Below are 20,232 nucleotides of genomic sequence, written 5' to 3'. Positions count from 1 at the left end.
TACGTTTGGTTCCTGCCCAGCCTCTGTCCAGACTGGTGTGTTCAAACAGATATGTGCCAGTAAATGAGTCTGTTATAAAGGGTCTCCTAGCAGATGTTTCTATTCACAGATACTCCTTGCAGGCGTCCCACAATATGAGGGATATAGATGTTTTCCCATGGAGATGCCCCAACATCCTGGACAGGTGGGCCTCGGTACATATGTGCCTCTGTCCTGCTGGTTCTTCCCACAGATGTACTTCCATTTGCGTGTGCCTCAGGCAGATGTTCTCAGGTCTCCCCCTCACTTGAGCTCAATTCTATACAGATGTTTCTTATACAAGGTGGTTTCTTGTATTCCTCCTTCTCAACAGGTGTTCCTTCACCCATGAATGCATTATACAGTTTCCCTCCCAGTAGGTGTGTTCCAGTTAACTACACACTCATCTGGCTGTTTCCATAGAGCTAGGAACCATCCAGGTGTGTCTCATACAGGTTTTACAATACAGTTTCACATGAGGATTCCCCTATACAAGTGTTGTACATTTCACAGACAAGCCATGCGGATGCCTTGCCAAACAGGTCTATTCCACATCATGGTGCCTCAGTTAGATGTTATTTTGCAGGTGTTTTCTTTTTCTTTCTTTCTTTTTTTTTTTTGAGACAGAGCCTCAAGCTGTCCCCCACTGGATAGAGTGCTGTGACATCACAGCTCACAGCAACCTCCAACTCCTGAGCTCAAGGGATTCTCCTGCCTCCGCCTCCCAAATAACTGGGACTACAGGCGCCCGCCACAACGCCCGGCTATTTTTTGGTTGCAGCCGTCATTGTTGTTTGGCAGGCCTGGGCTGGATTTGAACCTACCAGCTCAGGTGTATGTGGCTGGTGCCTTAGCCGCTTGAGCCACAGGCGCTGAGCCTGCAGGTGTTTTCTATACAGACGTTTTCCACACAAGTGTGCTTCTATTCAGCTAAACTTTATATAGATGTGGTTCAATACAGTTGTATCCCGTAAGTGTTCTTCTTACACGTGGACATCTGTGCAGGTTTCTTCTATACAGGTTTGTCCCCTATACAGGTGTTTACCACACAGGAGGTGGTAGCTCCCCATTCGAGTCTGTCCCCGGTAGGAGTGGCTCATACACGGTTGTCTACATGCCCCGTGTGTTTCCACACCCATGAGTTCCTACAGATGTTCCCGCAATACAGGTGTGAGGTCCTTCTAACATCTGGGCGCTTCTGCCTCTTTCCTTACACCTCTTCTCTATAGGATTGGCTTTCGGTTACAGGTGCGCCCCGGGCTTAGCCACGCCCCCAATTGGCTCCGCCCTCTGATCTAGGCTCAGGTGCACAAGCCGGAAATGCGCTCTCCTCACAGGTGAGTGACTAAACTTTCCGGGTCACGTGAGCGGGCGGAGCGGGTGAGGTCGGACCGAGCCAAGGACGCACTGACAGAGTTCGAGTGAGGGATCGGGACCAGGAACCTGAACGAAGTATAAGACGGCTAGGCCAGGTAGGGAGGCAGGAAACGCAGCTTGGTCTGCCGTGTCCCAGCCCCCTTCACCCGGTTTCCTTCCTTTCCCCAGCCCAGGAATGCGCGCCTGGGAGTTAATCTTTAATCGCTGACCTCTGGTGGCGGGGGAGGGGCGGGACTCCGGGGTGCCCTGGCGCTGGTTGCCTTTCCTGCAGACCTGCACCTAGGTCCAGCCCCCTACCCCACACTCGGACCCTCCTTCTTCCACCCCTAGGTGCCCATCCCAGGTGTCCCCGGTCCAAGATGTGGTAGGAGCGGCGCGCACGAAAAGCCCCATCCCTGGTGCCACCAACCCGTCACCCAGACCATGGCGAACCCCACCGGCCTGGGGCTGCTCTTGGCTCTGGGCCTGCCTTTTCTGCCGGCCCGCTGGGGCCGAGCCTGGGGGCAAAGTAGGTACCAAGCCGGAGAGCTGGGGGGAGGGGTCGGGATTCCTGGGTCTCAGCTGCCGGCGGAGCTTAAAAGCCCTGGGTTCCTGGGGGGCGCAGAGTGAGCTTGAGAATTGCGGAGTGGGCAGGGAGTAACTTGGGAAGGGGTCTACAAGGTTAGGCTGGGGATTCAGGCTTTCTGGCTCCTTCCTTGGACGGTGGAAGTTGGTCTATAGGAGAACTCTTGAGTTCCCGAGGGGTAGTGAAATGGTGACCTGGGGTGCCCTGATGCACAGAACAACTCAGAGGGTGGGAGGGAGGTTTCTGGACCTGAGTATGGTTGAGGTGTTTTGGGTGGTCTGGGAGTCCGGAGGAGGGGCTGGCCAACCTATATCCAGGAGCCTGGGGGAGGTGTGAGTCAGACACTCCAGGGAAAGAAGCACAACCCACCCAGGTCCTTCAGGGCTCCTGGGCCTTTCAGATGAGAGGGAAGGGTTGGGCTTCCAGGTTTCCAGACACCACTGACTATAATAGTCCCCAATTTCTTAAACAACTGCAGGTTATTTACTCCTTGCTAGGCTCTGCTACCCCATCCCCCTCCCTATCCCACGCCCCCAAGTCTCTGTGCTGATGAAAGACTCAGCAGGGCAGAGGTTTAAGTGGGCCCTGCTGGTCGACTTGGGGGAATGCCCTGGGAAAGTGTGGCTGGGCTGAGATGGGAAAGCCAGCTGGGGATTGATTTAGTCTCTCCTTCCAGCCTCAATAGCCCCGCCTACTTCTGCCCATGACAACAGCACTGTTACAGAAGCTGGCTCAGCCCTGGTAAGTTGGGGGTGTATGTGGGAAGAGGGCTGCAGGGATGTTATTTAGGGGCCCCACACATAGCAAGTAGAGAGGGCTAGGGACACCCATCCTTCCAGAGGTGGCAGGTCAGGGTGGCATTGGAGGGCCCCGAAGTGGAAGAGACAACATCATAAGCAAGGTAAATGGGGAGATGAAAAGTCCCAGATGAGGGAGACTAGGAGACCCTGGGGCTATAGACAGGAATGTTGTACATGGCAGATGTCAGGAGTCCAGTGTACCTTTCAGACAGCAGGTGAGCTGAGAGTCCAGACTTAGTAGATGTGGTGGGAGTAGGGGTCTCAGATGTGGCAGGTACTTGGCATAGGGAGATCCCAGACCTGGCAGGTGGGAGAGGCTCAGAGCCCTAGAAAAGGTAGATGAGTATCTGGGAACCTCAGACCAAAAGTGGCAGGAGTGTGTGCATGTGCCGGGAAGGATGCCACACAGGTGAGGGTAGACAGGATCCCTGGGCTCAGGTGAGCCACACCTGTCCCCTCACAGTCTCAGGAAGCCATCACTGCTATCACTGTGGTCTTTTCCATCCTGGCTGCCCTGCTCCTGGCTGTGGGACTGGCACTGTTGTTGCGGAAACTTTGTGAGAAGCGGCAAACTGAGGGCACCTACCGGCCCAGCAGCGAGGAGCAGGTGGGTGCCCGTGTGCCACCGCCACCCAACCTCAAGTTGCCGCCGGAGGAGCGGCTTATCTGAACACTGGGGCCCACTGCAGCTGCCACTGCTGCCCAGGACTGCCGGGTGTTGGTTCGCACACAGCAGCTGCCAAGACAGCTCAGAAGGACTTGGGGAGGAGGGGCGAGGGGCACCTGCCTGGCAGGCTTGGTGCAGCATGTTGCCTCTGCTCAACTCTGCCTGCAGCTGGGGGTGCCAGGGCTGGGGACCTGCTCCCTGCTTGCTGAGCCATCTTCACTCTGCCTGTTGCGCAGGCCCGACAACCCCCTCTCCTTTCTTTCAGTTCTCCCACGCAGCTGAGGCCCAGGTCCCCCAGGACTCCAAGGAAAAGGTTCGGGGCTGCCTGCCCATCTAGGTCCCCTCCTCTCCATCCATCCCCCCACTTCCTTGCTGTGTGACCTTGGGGGAATGAAGGCAGAGCCCTCTCTGGGCAATCAGGACCCATCCAGTGCTTAAGAATAGAAGGGAAGAAGGTGCTTCAATTCAGACTTTGCTCCTGAGGGCAAGCGGGAATGGGGCTGCTCACTTTTTATATATTTATATGAAATTGGTAGTAAGATATAATAAAAGCTTTTTTTGAGCTGATGGACATTAGCCTAGATGGAGGAAACAAATGCACTCTAGAAAGTGAGAGGCTGCCTCTGGAAAGAGGGAGGTAGGTAGGGTGGGTTTCTGAGCAGAGAAAAGGCTTCAGGTAAACTCACCAGCAAAAACTGCTTTGGGCTTTTGTGGCTTTATTGAGGGACTGGGGTCTTCTCTGGACCTCTAATCTTTAACCCTCAAAGCACTTCTTAAGATCTGCGACTCTGGGCGGGCTTCTGGCCTGGACTTCTTGCCAGTTGCTGGTTGGTGGAGCAGGAGGGTTGGGGGCTCCCTGCTCCTTGAGCTGTTGAAGGTGAGCAGGCTCTGCTAGCAGGAATCTGGGAGGCTGGGCTCTGGGGTTCTTGGGAGAACTGGGGTCCAAGGGCTGGGACTTCCAGGCAATGTCAAAGTTGGGCTTTGTTGGGGCCAGAATTTGGGGGCTTTCTGGAGGGTTGGGCTGTGTGGGAGCTGTGGGGAGCCAGAAGCAGCAGCTCTCCTGGGCTCTGGAATCTTTAGCTGTCTCGTGAGGAGAGGAGAGATGAAGGGTTAAAGGTTCCATGAGATGGGGGCACTCTGCAGAGGCTGCTGAGGATGGGGATGAGGAGATGACTTCTTGGTTGGCCTCTGAGGGCAGCTGGGAATTGGGGTTCTTTGAGGTGCCAGTGGCATGTTGTAGGGACAGCAGGTCCATAGGCAGGGATGAAGGCTGGGGTTCTGGTGGTTTCTCCTTGTCGGGTTGCCATTCTGCTCTTCCTGGTGTAGTGGGCTGGGTAGGATGGAGGCACAGCAAGTTGCTGGTCTTTAGATGGGGGAGGGCTGTCAAGACAGTTCTGGGAAGACTGGGGTTGGGGTGTTCTCACCAGGCTGAGGCAGTTATTCAGGTCCCATCTGTGACAGCAGTCTAGGCTCTGGCTTGGTCTCAGGGTTCCTGTGTTCTTGGCTTCTATACTTAAACTGTCCAGAATCTCGCTCAACAAATCCAGTTCTTCTCCAGAACTCAAGAAGCTGCTGTCCAGCGCTTCCACTGCCCACAGGCCCTGGGCACCCTCAGGACTGAGAGGAGGTGTCCTGAGTGTGAGGACAGGTGGCCTCAAACATTTGCCTGACACCCCCCAGTTCTGATCAGGCTGCTCTGGAGAGTTTGGGGACCTTCCTCCCCATCAGTTCTGGGCTCCCACTTCTGCCAGTGGTATCCTACTTTGAGCCTTACCCCTCCCCTGGGGGCTCAGAAGGTCCTTCCAGTCGGAATCTCCTGCTGGGGCGAAGGGGCCGGTTCTGCAAAGGACAGATTTTGGTGGGAAAGGGGATAGGGCCTCAGCTGCAGAATCAGAGTGATGGGGCTTTCTGGAGAGGATGTTTGAAGCAGGTGCAAATATCTGCAGAGGTGAAGGGGGTGTGAGATATCTGGTTGGAGTAATAATTCCAGATGTGCATGGGGGAGGGGTGCTCTCACGTGTCCAAAGTGCTGAATGATGGGTCGACGCTGCTGCAGGCGATCTGAGTGGCTGGTGAGGACCTTCAGGGAGCCCCCCCTCTGGAAGCTAGAGTCCCCATCCTAGGAAGAGGATGTGTGAGCTAGGAGCCCCTCTGCCCCTCTGCCACTGGTGGTATTGACCTTACCTTGGACATCATCAGGTTCTGCACACCCTTCAAGCCATTCTTGGCCTACAAGGAAGCCAAGGGAAGACTCAGATCTATGGTTGGACCCTGAGTGTTTGAGGGCTCAGCCTTTTGTCCCCTAGGGCAGAACTTCCCAGAACAGCTGTCTATCTGTATCTCACAAATATGTTCACAATTCCCTATGCACCACCTGAGGGGTTAACACAATTTTGGCCCCTTTGATTAATACAAAAGGAGTATTCCTGGAGGAAATAACCCCCACATGAAATGGGGAGTGGCAAAACAACGTGGCACAAAGGTGTAGTGTTTCAAAAGTAGTGAAGAATATAATTGAATGAACAATTTTGAGTGGCAAAAGGTGGCCCCAGGAAACTTGTGGGCTTGGGACCAAGAACAACACCAAAACAAGGGCAGAGCTGGAATTGTATCTGAGGATAAAAAATGTTGGTTAGTGAATCTTGATTTTCAATTTTAATTAAGCAGGAAATGATTCTGACAAAAATGAGTATGGTAAATGGAAAATAAAAGTGGGAAGAATTGTTAACAGTTAAGTGCTGGTCCAGTTCTGATAAACACCTTTGCCCTTAAAATGTCTGATGGGGTCAAAATATACCGTCCCCAATAAGGGATTGAAACATCCTCAATTCCCTCCCCCTTGCCACCCCATCAAGAGTGGCCTGTCCACTTGAGCCTCACCGAGCGGCATATGTTCCTGATGGCTGGTTGGGTCTTGGCCTTGACTGAATGCAGGAGGGCACCACTGCCTTTCTAGGGGAGAAGCAGACAGCAAAGGAGAAGCTTGGGCACTTGGGGACGAGACCCTACCTCCCCACCTTGGGCTGTGCGGTGCTGAACAAGCTCCTTTCCCTCTTTGAAACTCTCCTTCCTCATTTCTGTAGGTTAGCGTGATCATGAGCTTATCTGGCAACTGTTGTGTGTTTGATGGTGTTACCTTTAGGTTGTCTGCCCAGAGCTGATAGGTGCGAATGGTGCCTGTGGTGAACCATGAGACAGTGGAGTGTCATTCAAGGCAAGCATAGGTTGGAGATGCTGGTGGGGTCGGGATTCCGGGATTGGGCTCACCTGAAGATGCCCCACAGCAAGTGATCTCCTGCTCAAATTGATCTGAGAAGCCCTCCCCTGTGTTAAGCTTCTCCAGTCGGCCTTCGATGAACTGGAGTGAGAATAAGACTCATCTAAACATGAGGACTCAGCAGTCTGCCTGGTGTCTAGGTGGAGAAGCCATCCCCAGCCTCTCCAGGAGGCACTCTAAGGACCTAGGGATCTGAAGCTTACCACCTTAGGAATCAGGGGCCAACCCTCTTCCCCATCTTTCAAGTCCCCCTATCCCCAGGGACCAAATCCCAACTTCCAGACCAACCCACCCCCTCTTAGCGTGAAGTAGGTTGATCCCATCTTCTGGGGACCTTGAGTCCAGCCTACTTTCTCCCAGGAGCCTAGAAGTCCAGCTTGAGTTTATCACCCCTCCCCCTATGTCCTGAGGACACAGGAATCCTAACCTGCTTTCCCTGTCCTTACCAAAGGATGCCTGTGTCAGGACCTGCCTCCTCTGGAATCCAGCAGTGTGAACTCCCACCCAGACCCATGAAGATCCCTGCTTAGAGGACCTGTGAATTTGGTCCCACTCCAATCCCTCTTAGCAACCCAGGAGTTAGGCTCTTATCTTTAGGAACCCAGGAGTGCTGTCCTGCCTCCCCAACCTGGAGACCCTGGAGTGGGAAATCCTGTCAGATTGGCTCTGGCCTTACTCTCAGGGACCCAGCAGTCTCCCTCCAGCCCTGGTTCCACCCTCAGGGCTCTGGCACACCTGCTTGAACAGCTGTAGGTGCACAGCTCTCTGATGAAAGGCCTGCAGGGGTGCCCCAGGCTTCTGGGCCAAGAAGGCGTCTTCACTGAAGGTCACTGGTTGGCCCTGGAAATAAGACCCATCCCCTGAGCTCCTGGCATTTATCCTGTCCCCAGCCATCCCCCTCATTCTTCCATTTATCTTTGCTGCATTGATCAGGCCCCTGTTGTGTGTCTGGTCCATGTGGAGGACCTGGTGAGCTGTGAGGACTTGGGCTTTTCCTCTGAGGGAGGTGGGAACCCTGGGGGGCTGTGGGCATAGGGAGGATATGACTTAGGTGTTCACAAGTGACCTCTGGCGGCTATAGGGAAGATAGACTGTGGTGCTTGGTGGCAGGACTTTTGCAGATTTGGGGTGTGTTGCAAAGGCAGAGCCAACAAAACGTCAGATACTCAGGCTGGGTGTGGCAGCACTCTGGGAGGCTGAGGCCGGTGAATTGTCTGAGCTCACAGGTTCAAGACCAGCCTGAGCCAAAGCGAGACCTCGTCTCTAAAAATAGCTGGGTGTTGTGGCGGGTGCCTGTAGTCCCAGATACTTGGGAGGTTGAGGCAAAAGAATCACTTAAGCCCAAGTTTGAGGTTGCTGTGAGCTATGACGCCATAGCACTCTACCAGTAGTGACAGAGTGAGACTTTGTCTCTTAAACAAAAAAGAAGTCAGCTACTGAGATGATCCTATCCCCCACTCCCACCCCCAAAGATTTAAAGAATGGTTGTGAAAAACAGGGAAGGGGGTTTTGGGGTGAGAAGGTCAAGGTCCTGGCTTCGACATTTACCCAGTGTGGAAACAAACCTTGTTTTCCTCATATGTAAACAGGACTATTAGAGTATCTATATCATCACAGCACTGTTGTGAGCATTCCACGAGATAATATAATAATAAAACCTAGCGTTATGGAGTGCTTACTATGCCAGCAGATTTCCAAGTGCTGGCAACATGCCGATTCACTGTCCCAAACAACACTTTCAGGTGGGCCTGTTGTGATCTCATTTTACAGATGAGCAAACAGAGACAAAAAGTAAGCACTTAATAAAAGTTACGTGTCGTTATTAATGTGATTTCTTCAAAAACATAGGACACCTCTCCCTCGGCGTCCCAGCTGCTCACCGGGACGTAGATGAGCGCATCTCTGTACCCTCCGAAGAGCAGAGCCTGAGCTTTGAGGAAAAGACGGGATACCCCTTCCCCGGGGGCCAGGGCGACCTTCCTAAGCCGAAGTTTCAGCAGGGACACCTAGAGAACAAAGGGAGTGGCGCTGAGTGGGCGGGTGTAGGAAGCAGGAGGGTGGGAGGGGGCGACACTGACCACAGCTGGGGGCAGCGCCTGCACGTCGTCGAAAGGCGTCTCCAAGGTATTGGAGTCCACGTTCATCATAACGACGTCCTCCAGGGCTTTTTCTCGGACTTTCTGCGGAGTAGGGCGAGACAGCACTGAGCTGGAGGGTCCTGGCAGGGGAGGAGGACCCCTCCTGTCTCTATCTCCGCCGTCCCTATGGGTCGTGCTCACCTCGGCGAGACTTGCGTGCACTCCAATGAGGTAAGGCATGGGCGCGCTGTGGACCAAAGGGGTGGGGTGATGTGGGCACCGCCCCCAGGCCTTGCCCCTGGAACCTGTTCTTCCCCAGCCCCCTCCCTCACCAGCAGTAATCCAGCAGGTGTGGGGGCAGCGTGGGGATCAGTACGTGCTCCCAGCGCATGGGGTGTAGGAGGGCGCAGGACGCGTGGATGCACGAGGTCAGCTGGAGACACATGGGAGGAAGAGTCGTGGAGTCAGGGCCTGGCCTTCCAACTTTAAGGACCCACTCTGAGACGATGTCTCTCCCAGCTAAATTTCTCACGTCCTTAAGCTCCCGTTCCCCCTCCCCCACCCACTTCTGGGTAAAGGGCGAAAACTGGGACCTCTTTAGGAATCTTATCGAGACCAAGAATTCCGCTGAGTACAGCGTGCTTTGAGAGGGTGGAGCCAGGACTCAGCCCGTCCTAATTCCTCCCTTTAAGGGGCAGGACTAATATGGATCCCACCCCATAGGGGGAGCCTCCACTGATCCCACCCTGAAGGAGGCGTAGCTACCATTTAGTTCGCCTGGGCGGCTTCCAGGGTGGTGCCCCAACTCACTAACACCAACCCAATGAGGTGGAGCTAAAAAAATACGTCCTTTTGGCCCCGCCCTTAGGGGGGTGTAGCTGTAACACCTTCAAGTAACCTCACCCTAAAGAGGTGGAGTTAAAATGCAACCCTTTGGTTCTGCTTCTGATGGTGTAGCCACCACTCACTAACTCCGCCTCAAAGAGATGAAGCAAAAATCATCACTTTGACCTCATCTCTAGGGGTGGAACTAGCTCAGCTTCCACCTGTCCTTTCCCCCAGGAGCGAAGCTAGAATTTAGTGCTCCGTGGTTTCATTCTCTAGAGGGGCGGAGCCAGGCCTGGTCTGGTGTGTAGGGGGCGGAGCCAGTTTTCATTACGCCCAGATCATTAAAGGGGCGAGAACAGGACTTGGCCTTCATGTCCCGCCCCCCGGAGTGGGCCCAGAATCTTCCCGGGTCCCCCGAAGGCCCCGCCTCACGGTGCTGAGCTTGCTGGAGGTGAGCAAGATTCTTCTCTCCGCCAGGAGCGCCGCGAACAGCCCCACGATGTTCTCGTCTGTCACAGCCACCACCAGCTCCGTTAGGTTCCTCTGAGGAACAGAGAGGCGCGCTGGGCGTGGACGGACGCCAAAATCAGGCATCCTCTTCTGGGTTGCGAGACCTGTTCCTGTCCCCAGAGTCCCCTCTCGGTTCCTACTCACGTTCTCAGGGATGGATGGCAAGCGGCCGGAATCGGGGGCCACGAAGCAGGAAAGCTGGAGGGAGCATTGGCGGGGGATCAATCAGTTATGTAGTTGGCACCTGGGTACCCAACCTTCCGGCGTGGGTGGGTGGGGGGCGGGCTTCAAGCCCAGCTCACCGGCCTGCTATTTCCGGGGGCAGGGGGCGGGACTCCGTGAGAGCTGGAGATCCTCACTCCGCTGCCCTGAGGGAGAGGTATTGCTGTGTGGTCCTCAGGGCTGGGGCTCAGTCTCCTCACCCACCTAGGGTCCAGGGTTGGGATGTTACTCACCAGCCCCAGATCCACTGAGGCCTGGGACCAAGGCGGGGGCTGCTGCAGCAGATGCAGAAGTAGTTCCTCAGCCTCAGAGACCTGGGTGGAGGATGGGGATTCTGAGGGCCGCGACTCAGGCTGGATGGCCTGGGAGGGGAGAAAGAGTTCTGAGAGGGACTGGGGGCTTGGTGGGGTGGGGGATTGGACTCCTGCAGGAGTTTGGGGGTACTTATCCCACCTGCTCTTGGGCTAGGAGGTCTCCCACTGTATTCAGTAGCTTGTAGAACACCTCAAACCAAGGCAGGTGGCTGTGGAGAAGGGAGACAGGTTTCATGCAGTGGTCCTAGGCCTAGTCCCTTCCACACCCCACCCTAACGCCCTATATGCCACACCTGAGGATACAGAGACAGCTCCGGGCACCAGCACGCAGGCGGCAGAAACCAAATCTGCGGTTGCCTGCTAGGTCTGTAAGAGCAAAGGTGAAGTGCTGGACAGCAGGGCTGGGGGGCTCCCTGGAAGGGGCGAAAGGCTCTCAGAGAGATCTGGCCAACTCCCTGACCAACCCCACTCTTCCCCACAGTTCTTCTGGGACCCTGGGTATGTAAGTTCGTAGTTGTCAGGATCCCTGCATTCCTGAGTCCCTGGGTCCCGGGGTCCCTGGGTGTGGGTCTCTATAGTTTTTTGGGTCCTTTGCTATTCCAAGTCCCTGTTTTTTGTTTTCTGAGACAGAGTTTCACTATGTTGCCCTTGGTAAAGTGCTGTGGCATCACAGCTCATAGCAATCTCAAACTCTTGGGCTCAAGTGATTCTCTTGCCTCCGCCTCCCGAGTAGCTGGAACTATGGTGCCTGCCACAATGCCCAGCTATTTTTTGGTTGCTGTTGTCATTGTTGTTTAGCAGGCCCAGGCTGGGCTTGAACCCACCAGCCTCAGTGTATTTGGCTGGCACCCTACTCACTGATCTATGGGCACCGAGTCTAAGTCCCTGTGTTACTATGTCCCTGGGTATCTGGATCCCTGAGTCCTTATGTGTCAGAGCCCTGAATTCTTCGAGCCTTTGGGTCTCTTAGTCCCTCAATCTCAAGATCCCTGCATCCCTAAGGTGTCAGAGCCCTGAATCCCTTGAGTTCCTGGATCCCTTAGTCCCTGGATCTCTAGGTCCCTGAGTCCCTGGGCCCCTAAATTTCTTGGTGTCTGCATCCTATGCATATAGGTTTCTAGCTGTCAGGTTTCCTGAATGTCTGAGTCCCTGAACCTCAGAGTCCCTGGAGTATGGGTCTCTAGGTATCCGAGTCTTTGGGTGCTGAATCCTTGGGGTCTCTAAGAGGTCCCTGGGGTCCCTGCATCCTTCCCTCCATACCTTTCCACATCAAAAGGGAAGCAGAATTTGGGTACCATCTGCATAGTTTCCTGGAGATAGAGAGAAGCACAGACTTCTTGGCCACTCAGGTTTAGCCCCCACCCCTGGGCTCCAGGTCCAAGTCACAGAGTACCCTGTCCCTGGGGGACTGGCCCTGCCCCTGGGGGAGCAAGGAACCATCCTGAATACCTGGTCCCTGAAGTCTGGAGGGAACTGCCACAGGATGGGGGGATCTGTAGGGGAGTACAGGCCTCTGAGTTCAGGGCCAAAGTCCCACCCTCCATAACCCCCCTATCCACATGCACCCAACTCACCCTCTTGCAGAGAGGCAGGGCAGGCCACTTCGAAGAACCAATCAAACATGGCCGGGGGACCCCCTCTGTGGAATGTGAAAGGGCTTAGTGGGTTCAGAGACTTGCCTCCATGCACGTGTGTGGCTGTGTCTGCCTCTCTGCGCATGATTGTTTGTGTGCTGGCATGTGCATGACCCTGGGAGCTTGCAGTGGTGAGTGCATGTATGAGGCTTGTATGAGGCTGTGTGTGCAGTGGTGTTAATTGTGCATGCACCAAGTTTGGGACAGAGCAAGAGAGTGTAGTGTGTGACTGTAGAGATTGTAGTGTGTGGCTGAGTGCAGACTTGCGTGGGCAAGTAGGTAGATGTGTATGTGTAATTGTGACTAGTGTCTGCCTGAAAAGATGTCTGTACATCTGTGGGGAGTGGGATTATGAGTGTGTGATTGAACAAGTGTGAAGGAGAATGACTCGTGTCTTTTCTTGCATAGCTGCAAGTGTCATTGGTAACTGTCTGAGTATCCCCATGAGTCCCTGTGTGCAAGATCCCAGAGGGTCTCACATTTCTCATCAGAGAAAGGAGAGGTGGATGCCTGGTATTTGCTCTAAGCCCTGCATTCTCTGCTTTCCTTCCTGCCCTATCATCACGCAGAGGATACTGAGACTTGGGCTCAAGAAGCGAGATGGGAGGGAAACATAGAGTCCTATCCAACTGTACACATGTTCCCTGACATACGGTCTCAGCATTTCACCCCCAAGTTGACATCACTCACACACGATCTCCCACTTACATGGACACCCAGCCTCCCCTCTCCCCTGATCACCCGCCTGTGGACCCCTGGAAACTGTAACTCAGATACATCCCACAATCAGAGGGGTATGTTTCCTCCCAGAGTTATAGACACAATCACACAGAGCCAGAAAGAGAGAGAGAATGGGGGCTGAGTCTGGCCTGAGCATGCTCCAGTAGAGTCCATAGTAGAGGCCAGCTGAGCAGTTGCCCCGATTCCAGCCACCTGCCTCTGTGGGTCATTCCACCCCACAGTTCGCCCCAGCTCCATACTGGTTTTGCCCCAGGCCTGATCTGGGAGTCTCGGTTCAGAGGATGAGGGACAGGGCAGCTCTTACTCAGCACTGGATTCCATGGTCCATGAAGGGTTGGCCTGGCTTGGCCCTTTCCCCAGGGGTCCTGGGGGCCTGCTGCTAGTTTGGAGCTGGGCCCAGAGCTGGCTCAGCTTCCTGTGTGGCTGAGAGAGGAAGTGTAATGGGTGACGTCCCCAGACAAGGCCCTGCCCCCACTCGCTGTGAGGAACCAAGGCATCCTGCCTCCTGGCATTCTCTAGGATGGGTGGGCAGTAACTGGGCAGCCTCAGAAGCCAGACCCTCAGCTCCATCCTGCCAGGTTGGGCCATGTCTGGTCCCTGCATCCCACCTTGGACCCTCACCTCTCCTTCCCTACCTTGCAGCAAATCAAGATTCATAGTCTGTCTAACATTTCCATTTCCCTCAACTCTTCTTTCCCTTCCTTTCCCTTCCACTCACACTGCCCATTCACTGTGCCTAGATAGTAGACATGGGAGTCAGGAAGGGGGACAACAGGCAGTACTGAACATAGACACAGGGACAGACAGACAGGAAGTCACTGACATAGACAGACTGAGTCCAGAACAGCCATACATAACAGGCAGACATGGGCAGTGAGTCCTACAGTCTAAATGTAGTCACAGACACACATGGACAAGGACAGAGAGACAGCACGCACAGAGGGCAGTCTACTCCAGCTGGAGATTCGGTACAGAGAGACAGCAAACAGGCATGGTCAGAAAACTGCAGATCCAGACACACACACACCCCTGAGCCATGCATATGGACAAGATAACAGAGAAGTAGGCCTGGGTGGTAGAAACACACAGGATGAAGACACAGAGCAGCAATCGCGAGAGAAACAGCTAGGACTGGCTAGACACAGAGGGACACAGCTGGATTCACAACAGCTGGACATACCCATGCCGACCTGTAGACTCTGAAAGACAGAGGCACCCCAATGGACAGGTGTAACTGTTGAGACACATCTGACAGCAGAGAGACAGCACACAATCCAGCCACTCATTGTCACACACATACACACAACATCCTGCAGACATAATAAGAGAATTAAAATAGAACAGTCAGTTTTACCGTGACCACCTTGTGCCCACAGTCAGTCAGAATTCCATCATCTATAAGCTGACACAGTCTGATAGACTAGTGCTATGCATTCCTCTGAAGTTCAGATGTTGAAATCTACATCTCCAGTGCAATGGTATTATTAGGTGGGGGCCTTTGGGAGGTGATTATGTCACAAGGACTCTGCCCTTGGGAATAGGATTAGTGGTTTGAGGGAGGCTGCAGGCCCTTCCCACCATATGAGGACACATGGAAAGTGCCTTCCAGGAGGAACAGGCCCTTGCCAGACACTGAATCTGCTGGCACCTGGATCTTGGACTTTCCAGCCTCCAGAACTCTGAGTGATAAATTTCTGTTGTTTATGAATTATCCAGTCTAAAGTATTTATCTGTAGCAACCTGAATGGTATTTTGTATCTAAGACAATCAGATATAGATCCCACAGGTACACAGGCATCCCCACACTCTCCTATCCCCAGATAATCCAAGACACACACTCATACCCGTAAGAGGTCCCCACTATTCTGTAGGACGCTGAGAAGTAGGGAGAGTGCATAAGCATGTGAAACATACAGACCTCCCCCCCAAAAGCCACACAGGTGGATGAGATTGAACACAGTTTGGGACTCCCTTTCTCTCCAAGGGGATGGGAGGGAGAGGTGCAGAGTCCTCAGAGCTTCTCTTTCTCCCTCTTATGCCCTGAGGCCTTCTGGTGCCCTTTTTTTTTCTTTTTGTTTTTGTATTTGAACTTCAATTCAGAAAAAATACCTAATGGCAAATGCGTTGGGTTGGGATTAAAAAAAAAAAAAAGGATTCATGTCCCTGAAGTGTGATGTTCAAGTGGAGCTTTCTCTGCACCCTTCGGTGTCTTTTTTAAAAACGGATTCTCCCCTTAGAGAAATGCAAATCAAAACAACCCTGAGATATCATCTAACCCCAGTGAGAATGGCCCACATCACAAAATCTCAAAACTGCAGATGCTGGCGTGGATGTGGAGAGAAGGGAACACTTTTACACTGCTGGTGGGACTGCAAACTACTACAACCTTTCTGGAAGGAAGTATGGAGAAACCTCAAAGCACTCAAGCTAGACCTCCCATTTGATCTTGCAATCCCATTACTGGGCATCTACCCAGAAGGAAAAAAATCCTTTTATCATAAGGACACTTGTACTAGACTGTTTCTTGCAGCTCAATTTACAATCGCCAAAATGTGGAAACAGCCTAAATGCCCACCAACCCAGGAATGTATTAACAAGCTGTGGTATATGTATACCATGGAATACTATTCAGCCATTAAAAAAAATGGAGACTTTACATCCTTCGTATTAACCTGGATGGAAGTGGAAGACATTATTCTTAGTAAAGCATCACAAGAATGGAGAAACATGAATCCTATGTACTCAATTTTGATATGAGGACAATTAATGACAATTAAGGTTATGGGATGGGGGAAAGCAGAAAGAGGGATGGAGGGAGGAGGCTGGGGCCTTGGTGTGTGTCACACTTTATGGGGGAAAGACATGATTGCAAGAGGGACTTTACCTAACAATTGCAATCAGTGTAACCTGGCTTATTGTACCCTCAATGAATCCCCAACAACAACAACAACAAAAAAAACGGATTCTTCCTCTGCCACTCAGGGTAGAGTACAGTGACATCATCATAGTTCACAGCAACCTCAAACTCTTTTTTTTTTGAGACAGAGTCTCATTATGTCACTCTCGGTAGGGTGTTGTGGCATCACAGCTCACAGCAACCTCAAACTCTTGGGCTGAAGAGATTCTCTTGCCTCAGCCTCCCAAGTAGCTGGGACTACAGCTGCCTGCCACAATATCCAGCTATTTTTTGTTATAGTTGTCATTGTTGTTTGGCAGGCCCAGGCTGGGTTCGAACCCACCGGCCCCGGTATATGCAGCTGGCCCCTTAGACACTGAGCTACAGGCACCGAGCCAGCAACCTCAAACTCTTGGGCTCAAGCCATTCTCCTGTCTCAGCCTCCTGAGTAGCTGGGACTACAGGCATGTATCACAATGCTTGGATAATTTTTCTATTTTAATAGATACAGGATCTTGGTTTACTCAGGCTGGTCCTGAAATCCTGAGCTCAGGCCGTCCTCCTGCCTTGGCCACCTACATGTGTGAGGCACCTCAAGTGGCCAACCCTTCAGTTTCTGTGTTTGTCACATAAATAGGTAACAGTGCCTGCCTGTCTTAGAGACCCTGTAAAAGGCTCAAGGAGCCAATTCACATAAAATGCTTAGTACGGGATCAGGCCTGAATCAAGGTTTTGATATGTTGATTATCCTGGGAGGCAGGTCAGCTGAAGGGTTAAGAAAATGACTGTGGAGCCAGCTAGACCTGAACCGACTCTTTTTTTTTTTTTTTGAGATAGGGTTTCACTATGTCACCTTCCGTAGAGTGCTGTGGCATCACAACTCACAGCAACCTCCAACTCTTGGGCTTAAGCAATTCTCTTGCCTCCGCCTCCCAAGTACAAGTGACTACCACAATGCCTGGCTATTTTGTTGTTGTTGTTGTAATTGTCATGGTTGTTTGGCAGGCCTGGGCTGTGTTCAAACCCGCCAGCTCTAGTGTATGCGGTGTATGCGGTTGGCGCCCTAGACGTGGAGCCTGAAGCTACTATTTAATGTTTGTGTGATTTCAGGCAAAACATTTAACCTCTCTGTATTTATTATCTATTGATATGTAACAAACCACTCTAAAACTTACACATTTATTATTTATTTATTTATTTATTTAGAGATGGCATCTCATTCTATCACCCAGACTGAAGTACAGTGGCATGAACATAGGTCACTGTAACGTTGAACTTCTGGGCTGAAGCAATCTTCCTACCTCAGTGCTCCCTGGTACTACAGGTATGTGCCACTACACCTGGCTAATCAAAAAAATTATTTTTGGGGAATGCCTGTGGCTCAGTGGGTAGGGCGCCGGCCCTATAAACCCAGGGTGGCTGGTTCAAACCCGGCCCCGGCCAAACTTCAACAAAAAAATGGCCGGGCGTTGTGGTGGGTGCCTGTGGTCCCAGCTACTCGGGAGGCTGAAGCAAGAGAATCACCTAAGCCCAGGAGTTGGGTGTTGCTGTGAGCTGTGTGACGCCATGACACTGTATTGAGGGCAATAAAGTGACACCCTGTTTCAAAAAAAAAAATTATTTTTGTTGGGATGAGGAGTTGCTATGTTGCCCAGGGTGGTCTCAAACTGCTGGCCTCAATCAATCCTTCTGAATCTTGGGTTATAGGCATGAGCTACTGCACCCAGAGAACATTCTGCTTCAGGGATTCTCAAGCTGTATCTCAAGCTGTGGTCTCATTTGAGGCTTAACCAAAGCTGGAGCTGCTTCTAAGCTCAGTACTTCAGTCGTTGGTAGGATCTGGCTCCTTGTGGATTGCAGGACTGCAGGCCTCAGTTCCTTGCAAGGTGTACCTTGCCCATGTGCCTGCTTGCCTTGCCAGAACAGAGAAGGCAACAGACAGGGTTTAGCAAAACGGAAGTCACAGACTTTTGTACTGTAATCTCAGGAGTGACATTTTAATACCTTTGCTGTATTCTGTTGGTTAGAAGCCAACACTAGGGCCAGGTGAGATGGCTCACACTTATAATCCTAGCACTCTGGGAGGCTGAGGCAGGAGGATTGCTTGAGCTCAGGAGTTTGAAAGCAGCCTGAGCAAGGAGGAGACCCTGTCTCTACTAAAAAAATTAGAAAAATGTAGCTAGGCTCAGTGCCTGTAGCTCAAGTGGCTAAGGCGCCAGCCACATGCATCAGAGCAGGAGGGTTTGAATCCAGCCCGGGCCTGCCAAACAACAATGACAACTACAACCGAAAAATAGCCAGGTGTTGTGGCAGGCACCTGTAGTCCCAGCTATTTGGGAGGCTGAGGCAAAAGAATTGCTTAAGCCTAAGAGTTGGAGGTTGTTGTGAACTGTGACACCACAGCACTCTACCCATAGTGACAGCTTGAGACTCTGTCTCAAAAAAAAAAAAGAAAAAGAAAAGCACAGAAAAGAAAAGAAAAAAGTAGCTGGGTGTCATGACGGGCACCGGTAATTCCATGTACTTAGTTGGATGAAGCAAGAAGATCACTTCAGCCCAAGAGTTTGAGTGTGATGTGAGCCATGATGATGCCACAGCATTCTATCCAGAGTGACAGAGTAAGACTCTGTCTCAAAAAAAAAGAAAAAGAAAAAAAAAGCCAAAACCAGGTCTAACCCACACCCAAGGGAAGGAGACATGAATAAGAGTGAGGATACTATTTTTCTTAGTTTTCTTTCCCCTTTATTTTATTTGTGTGTGTGTGTGTGTGTGTGTGTATTTGTGGGTTTTGGCTAGGGCTGGGTTTGAACCTGCCACCTCCGGCATATGGGACTGGCGCCCTACCACTTTGAGCCACAGGCGTCGCCCTTGTGTGTGTGTTTTTAAAAAAATTTTTGACACAGAGACTTGCTCTTTCACCTGGGCTAGAGTATGGAGGCATAAGAGTGCAGTGGTGTCATTAAAGCTCACTGCAACCTCAAACTCCTGGGCTCAAGTGATCCTCCTCCCTCAGCCTCCCGAGTAGCTGGGACTACAGGTGCCCATCACCATGCCTAGCTAATTTTCCTGTTGTTAATAGAGATGGGGTCTCACTCTTGCTGAGGCTGGTCTTGAGGTCTTAATCTCAAGGAATCTTCCTGCTTCAGCCTCCTAGAGTTCTAGGATTACTGGTGTGAACCATCACAACTGGCTGAAGGTGAGGGTCACTGAAGGGGTATCTTAGAAGCTGCCTTTCCTCCTCTCCATGCTTTTGTTTTTTCACTTTTTTTTTCTTTGAGACAGAGTCTCAAGCTGTCACCCTCAGTAGAGTGCTATGGCATCACAGCTCACAGCAACCTCAAACTCTTGGGCTTAAGTGATTCTCTTGCCTCAGCCTCCCAAGTAGCTGGGACTCCAGGCTCCTGCCACAATGCCCAGCTATTTTTTGATTGCAGTGGTCATTTTTGTTTAGCGGGCCCGGGCTGGGTTCAAAACTGCTAGCTTCAGTGTAGGTGGTGGCACCCTAATCACTGAGCTATGGGCACCGAGCCTTGTTTTCTCACTTTAAAATACAGAAGCTTGGGGGCAGCTGCAGTGGCTCACACCTGTAATCTCAGCACTCTGGGAGGCAAAGGCAGGAGGAGCTCTTGAGCTCAGGAGTTTGAGACCAGTCTAAGTAAGAGTAAGACACTATTTCTACTAAAAATAGAAAAAATTAGCCAGGCATGGAGGCTGAGGCAGGAGGATTGCTTGAACCAAGGAGTTTGAGGCTGCAGTGAGCTATGATGATGCCACTGCTTTCTAGGCTAGACTAGACAATAGAGTGAGACTCTCTTAAAAAAAAATATGCAGAAGCTGGTGTTGTGGCACACACACCTGTAGTCTTAGCACATGGACAAGCTGAGGCAGGAGAGTCTCTTGAACCCAGGAGTTAGAGTCTAGTTTGAGCAACACGGTAAGATCCTCATCTTAACCAACTAACTAATAACAAAGTACCTCACAGTGTGTCTGGAAGTCTCATCCATTCATTTGCTCATTTATGCAACAAATAAATAATGAGTGCCTATATTATATCAAGCTATTCTAGGTATGTGGTGAATAAGACAGGAAAGGTTCCTTTACTCATGAATCTAACATTCCAATAGGGAGGGAAGGAACAGAGAAAAGGCACACTTATATACATTGACAAGATGATTTGAGTTAGGTGCTAATCAGTAAAATAACATCACTGACAGACAGTGACTGGGTGCTAATACAGAGTAATCAGGGAAGGCTGCTTAGAGGAGGTGCCATTTGAACTGCAAGATGAGAGGGGTGGCCAGTTAT

General features: G+C 51.8%; 2 protein-coding genes across 4 annotated transcripts; one reads left to right on the top strand and one right to left on the bottom strand.

The window, feature by feature from the left end:
* Positions 1–1,345: 1,345 nt before the first annotated feature.
* CRB3 (crumbs cell polarity complex component 3) lies at positions 1,346–3,969 on the top strand. Its single transcript, XM_053585257.1, has 5 exons — positions 1,346–1,490; positions 1,726–1,903; positions 2,637–2,701; positions 3,224–3,367; positions 3,693–3,969. The coding sequence occupies exons 2-5, from the start codon at positions 1,819–1,821 to the stop codon at positions 3,762–3,764; spliced, it is 366 nt and encodes a 121-aa protein (XP_053441232.1). The 5' UTR covers positions 1,346–1,490; positions 1,726–1,818; the 3' UTR covers positions 3,765–3,969.
* Positions 3,970–4,180: 211 nt separating this feature from the next.
* Positions 4,181–13,466, bottom strand: DENND1C (DENN domain containing 1C). 3 transcript variants are annotated; one of them, XM_053585254.1, is made up of 23 exons: positions 13,336–13,466; positions 12,231–12,295; positions 12,106–12,149; positions 11,917–11,966; positions 10,950–11,069; positions 10,796–10,865; positions 10,576–10,704; positions 10,423–10,488; positions 10,265–10,318; positions 10,043–10,153; positions 9,115–9,215; positions 8,984–9,029; positions 8,783–8,884; positions 8,585–8,710; positions 7,440–7,544; positions 6,695–6,785; positions 6,564–6,604; positions 6,308–6,379; positions 5,612–5,656; positions 5,445–5,546; positions 5,202–5,266; positions 4,852–5,059; positions 4,181–4,757 (listed from the first exon to the last, which is right to left on the bottom strand). In XM_053585254.1, the coding sequence occupies exons 1-23, from the start codon at positions 13,350–13,352 to the stop codon at positions 4,182–4,184; spliced, it is 2,406 nt and encodes an 801-aa protein (XP_053441229.1). In that variant the 5' UTR covers positions 13,353–13,466; the 3' UTR covers position 4,181. The 3 variants fall into 3 exon arrangements, with proteins under 3 accessions (XP_053441229.1, XP_053441231.1, XP_053441230.1); XM_053585256.1 differs by lacking the exon at positions 12,106–12,149 and having other exon boundaries at positions 13,336–13,438; XM_053585255.1 differs by lacking the exons at positions 12,106–12,149; positions 13,336–13,466 and having other exon boundaries at positions 11,917–12,076; positions 12,231–12,264.
* Positions 13,467–20,232: the final 6,766 nt, after the last annotated feature.

This window comes from Nycticebus coucang, chromosome 3, assembly GCF_027406575.1.
Source record: "Nycticebus coucang isolate mNycCou1 chromosome 3, mNycCou1.pri, whole genome shotgun sequence".
NCBI lineage: Eukaryota > Metazoa > Chordata > Mammalia > Primates > Lorisidae > Nycticebus > Nycticebus coucang.
Note: the sequence above shows the minus strand (reverse complement) of the source record. Positions and strands in the feature narration are given on the sequence as shown.

Excerpts from the sequence above, each read along its gene's own strand:
- CRB3 (XM_053585257.1), top strand. The coding sequence starts at position 1,819 with ATGGCGAACCCCACCGGCCTGGGGCTGCTCTTGGCTCTGGGCCTGCCT. Across the intron at positions 1,904-2,636 it reads GGGCCGAGCCTGGGGGCAAA|CCTCAATAGCCCCGCCTACT; the intron begins GTAGGTACCAAG and ends CTCTCCTTCCAG. Across the intron at positions 3,368-3,692 it reads GGCCCAGCAGCGAGGAGCAG|TTCTCCCACGCAGCTGAGGC; the intron begins GTGGGTGCCCGT and ends CCTTTCTTTCAG.
- DENND1C (XM_053585254.1), bottom strand. Across the intron at positions 12,150-12,230 it reads CCCTGCCTCTCTGCAAGAGG|ATCCCCCCATCCTGTGGCAG; the intron begins GTGAGTTGGGTG and ends ACTCCCCTACAG. Across the intron at positions 6,380-6,563 it reads TCTGGGCAGACAACCTAAAG|AAAGGCAGTGGTGCCCTCCT; the intron begins GTAACACCATCA and ends CTTCTCCCCTAG.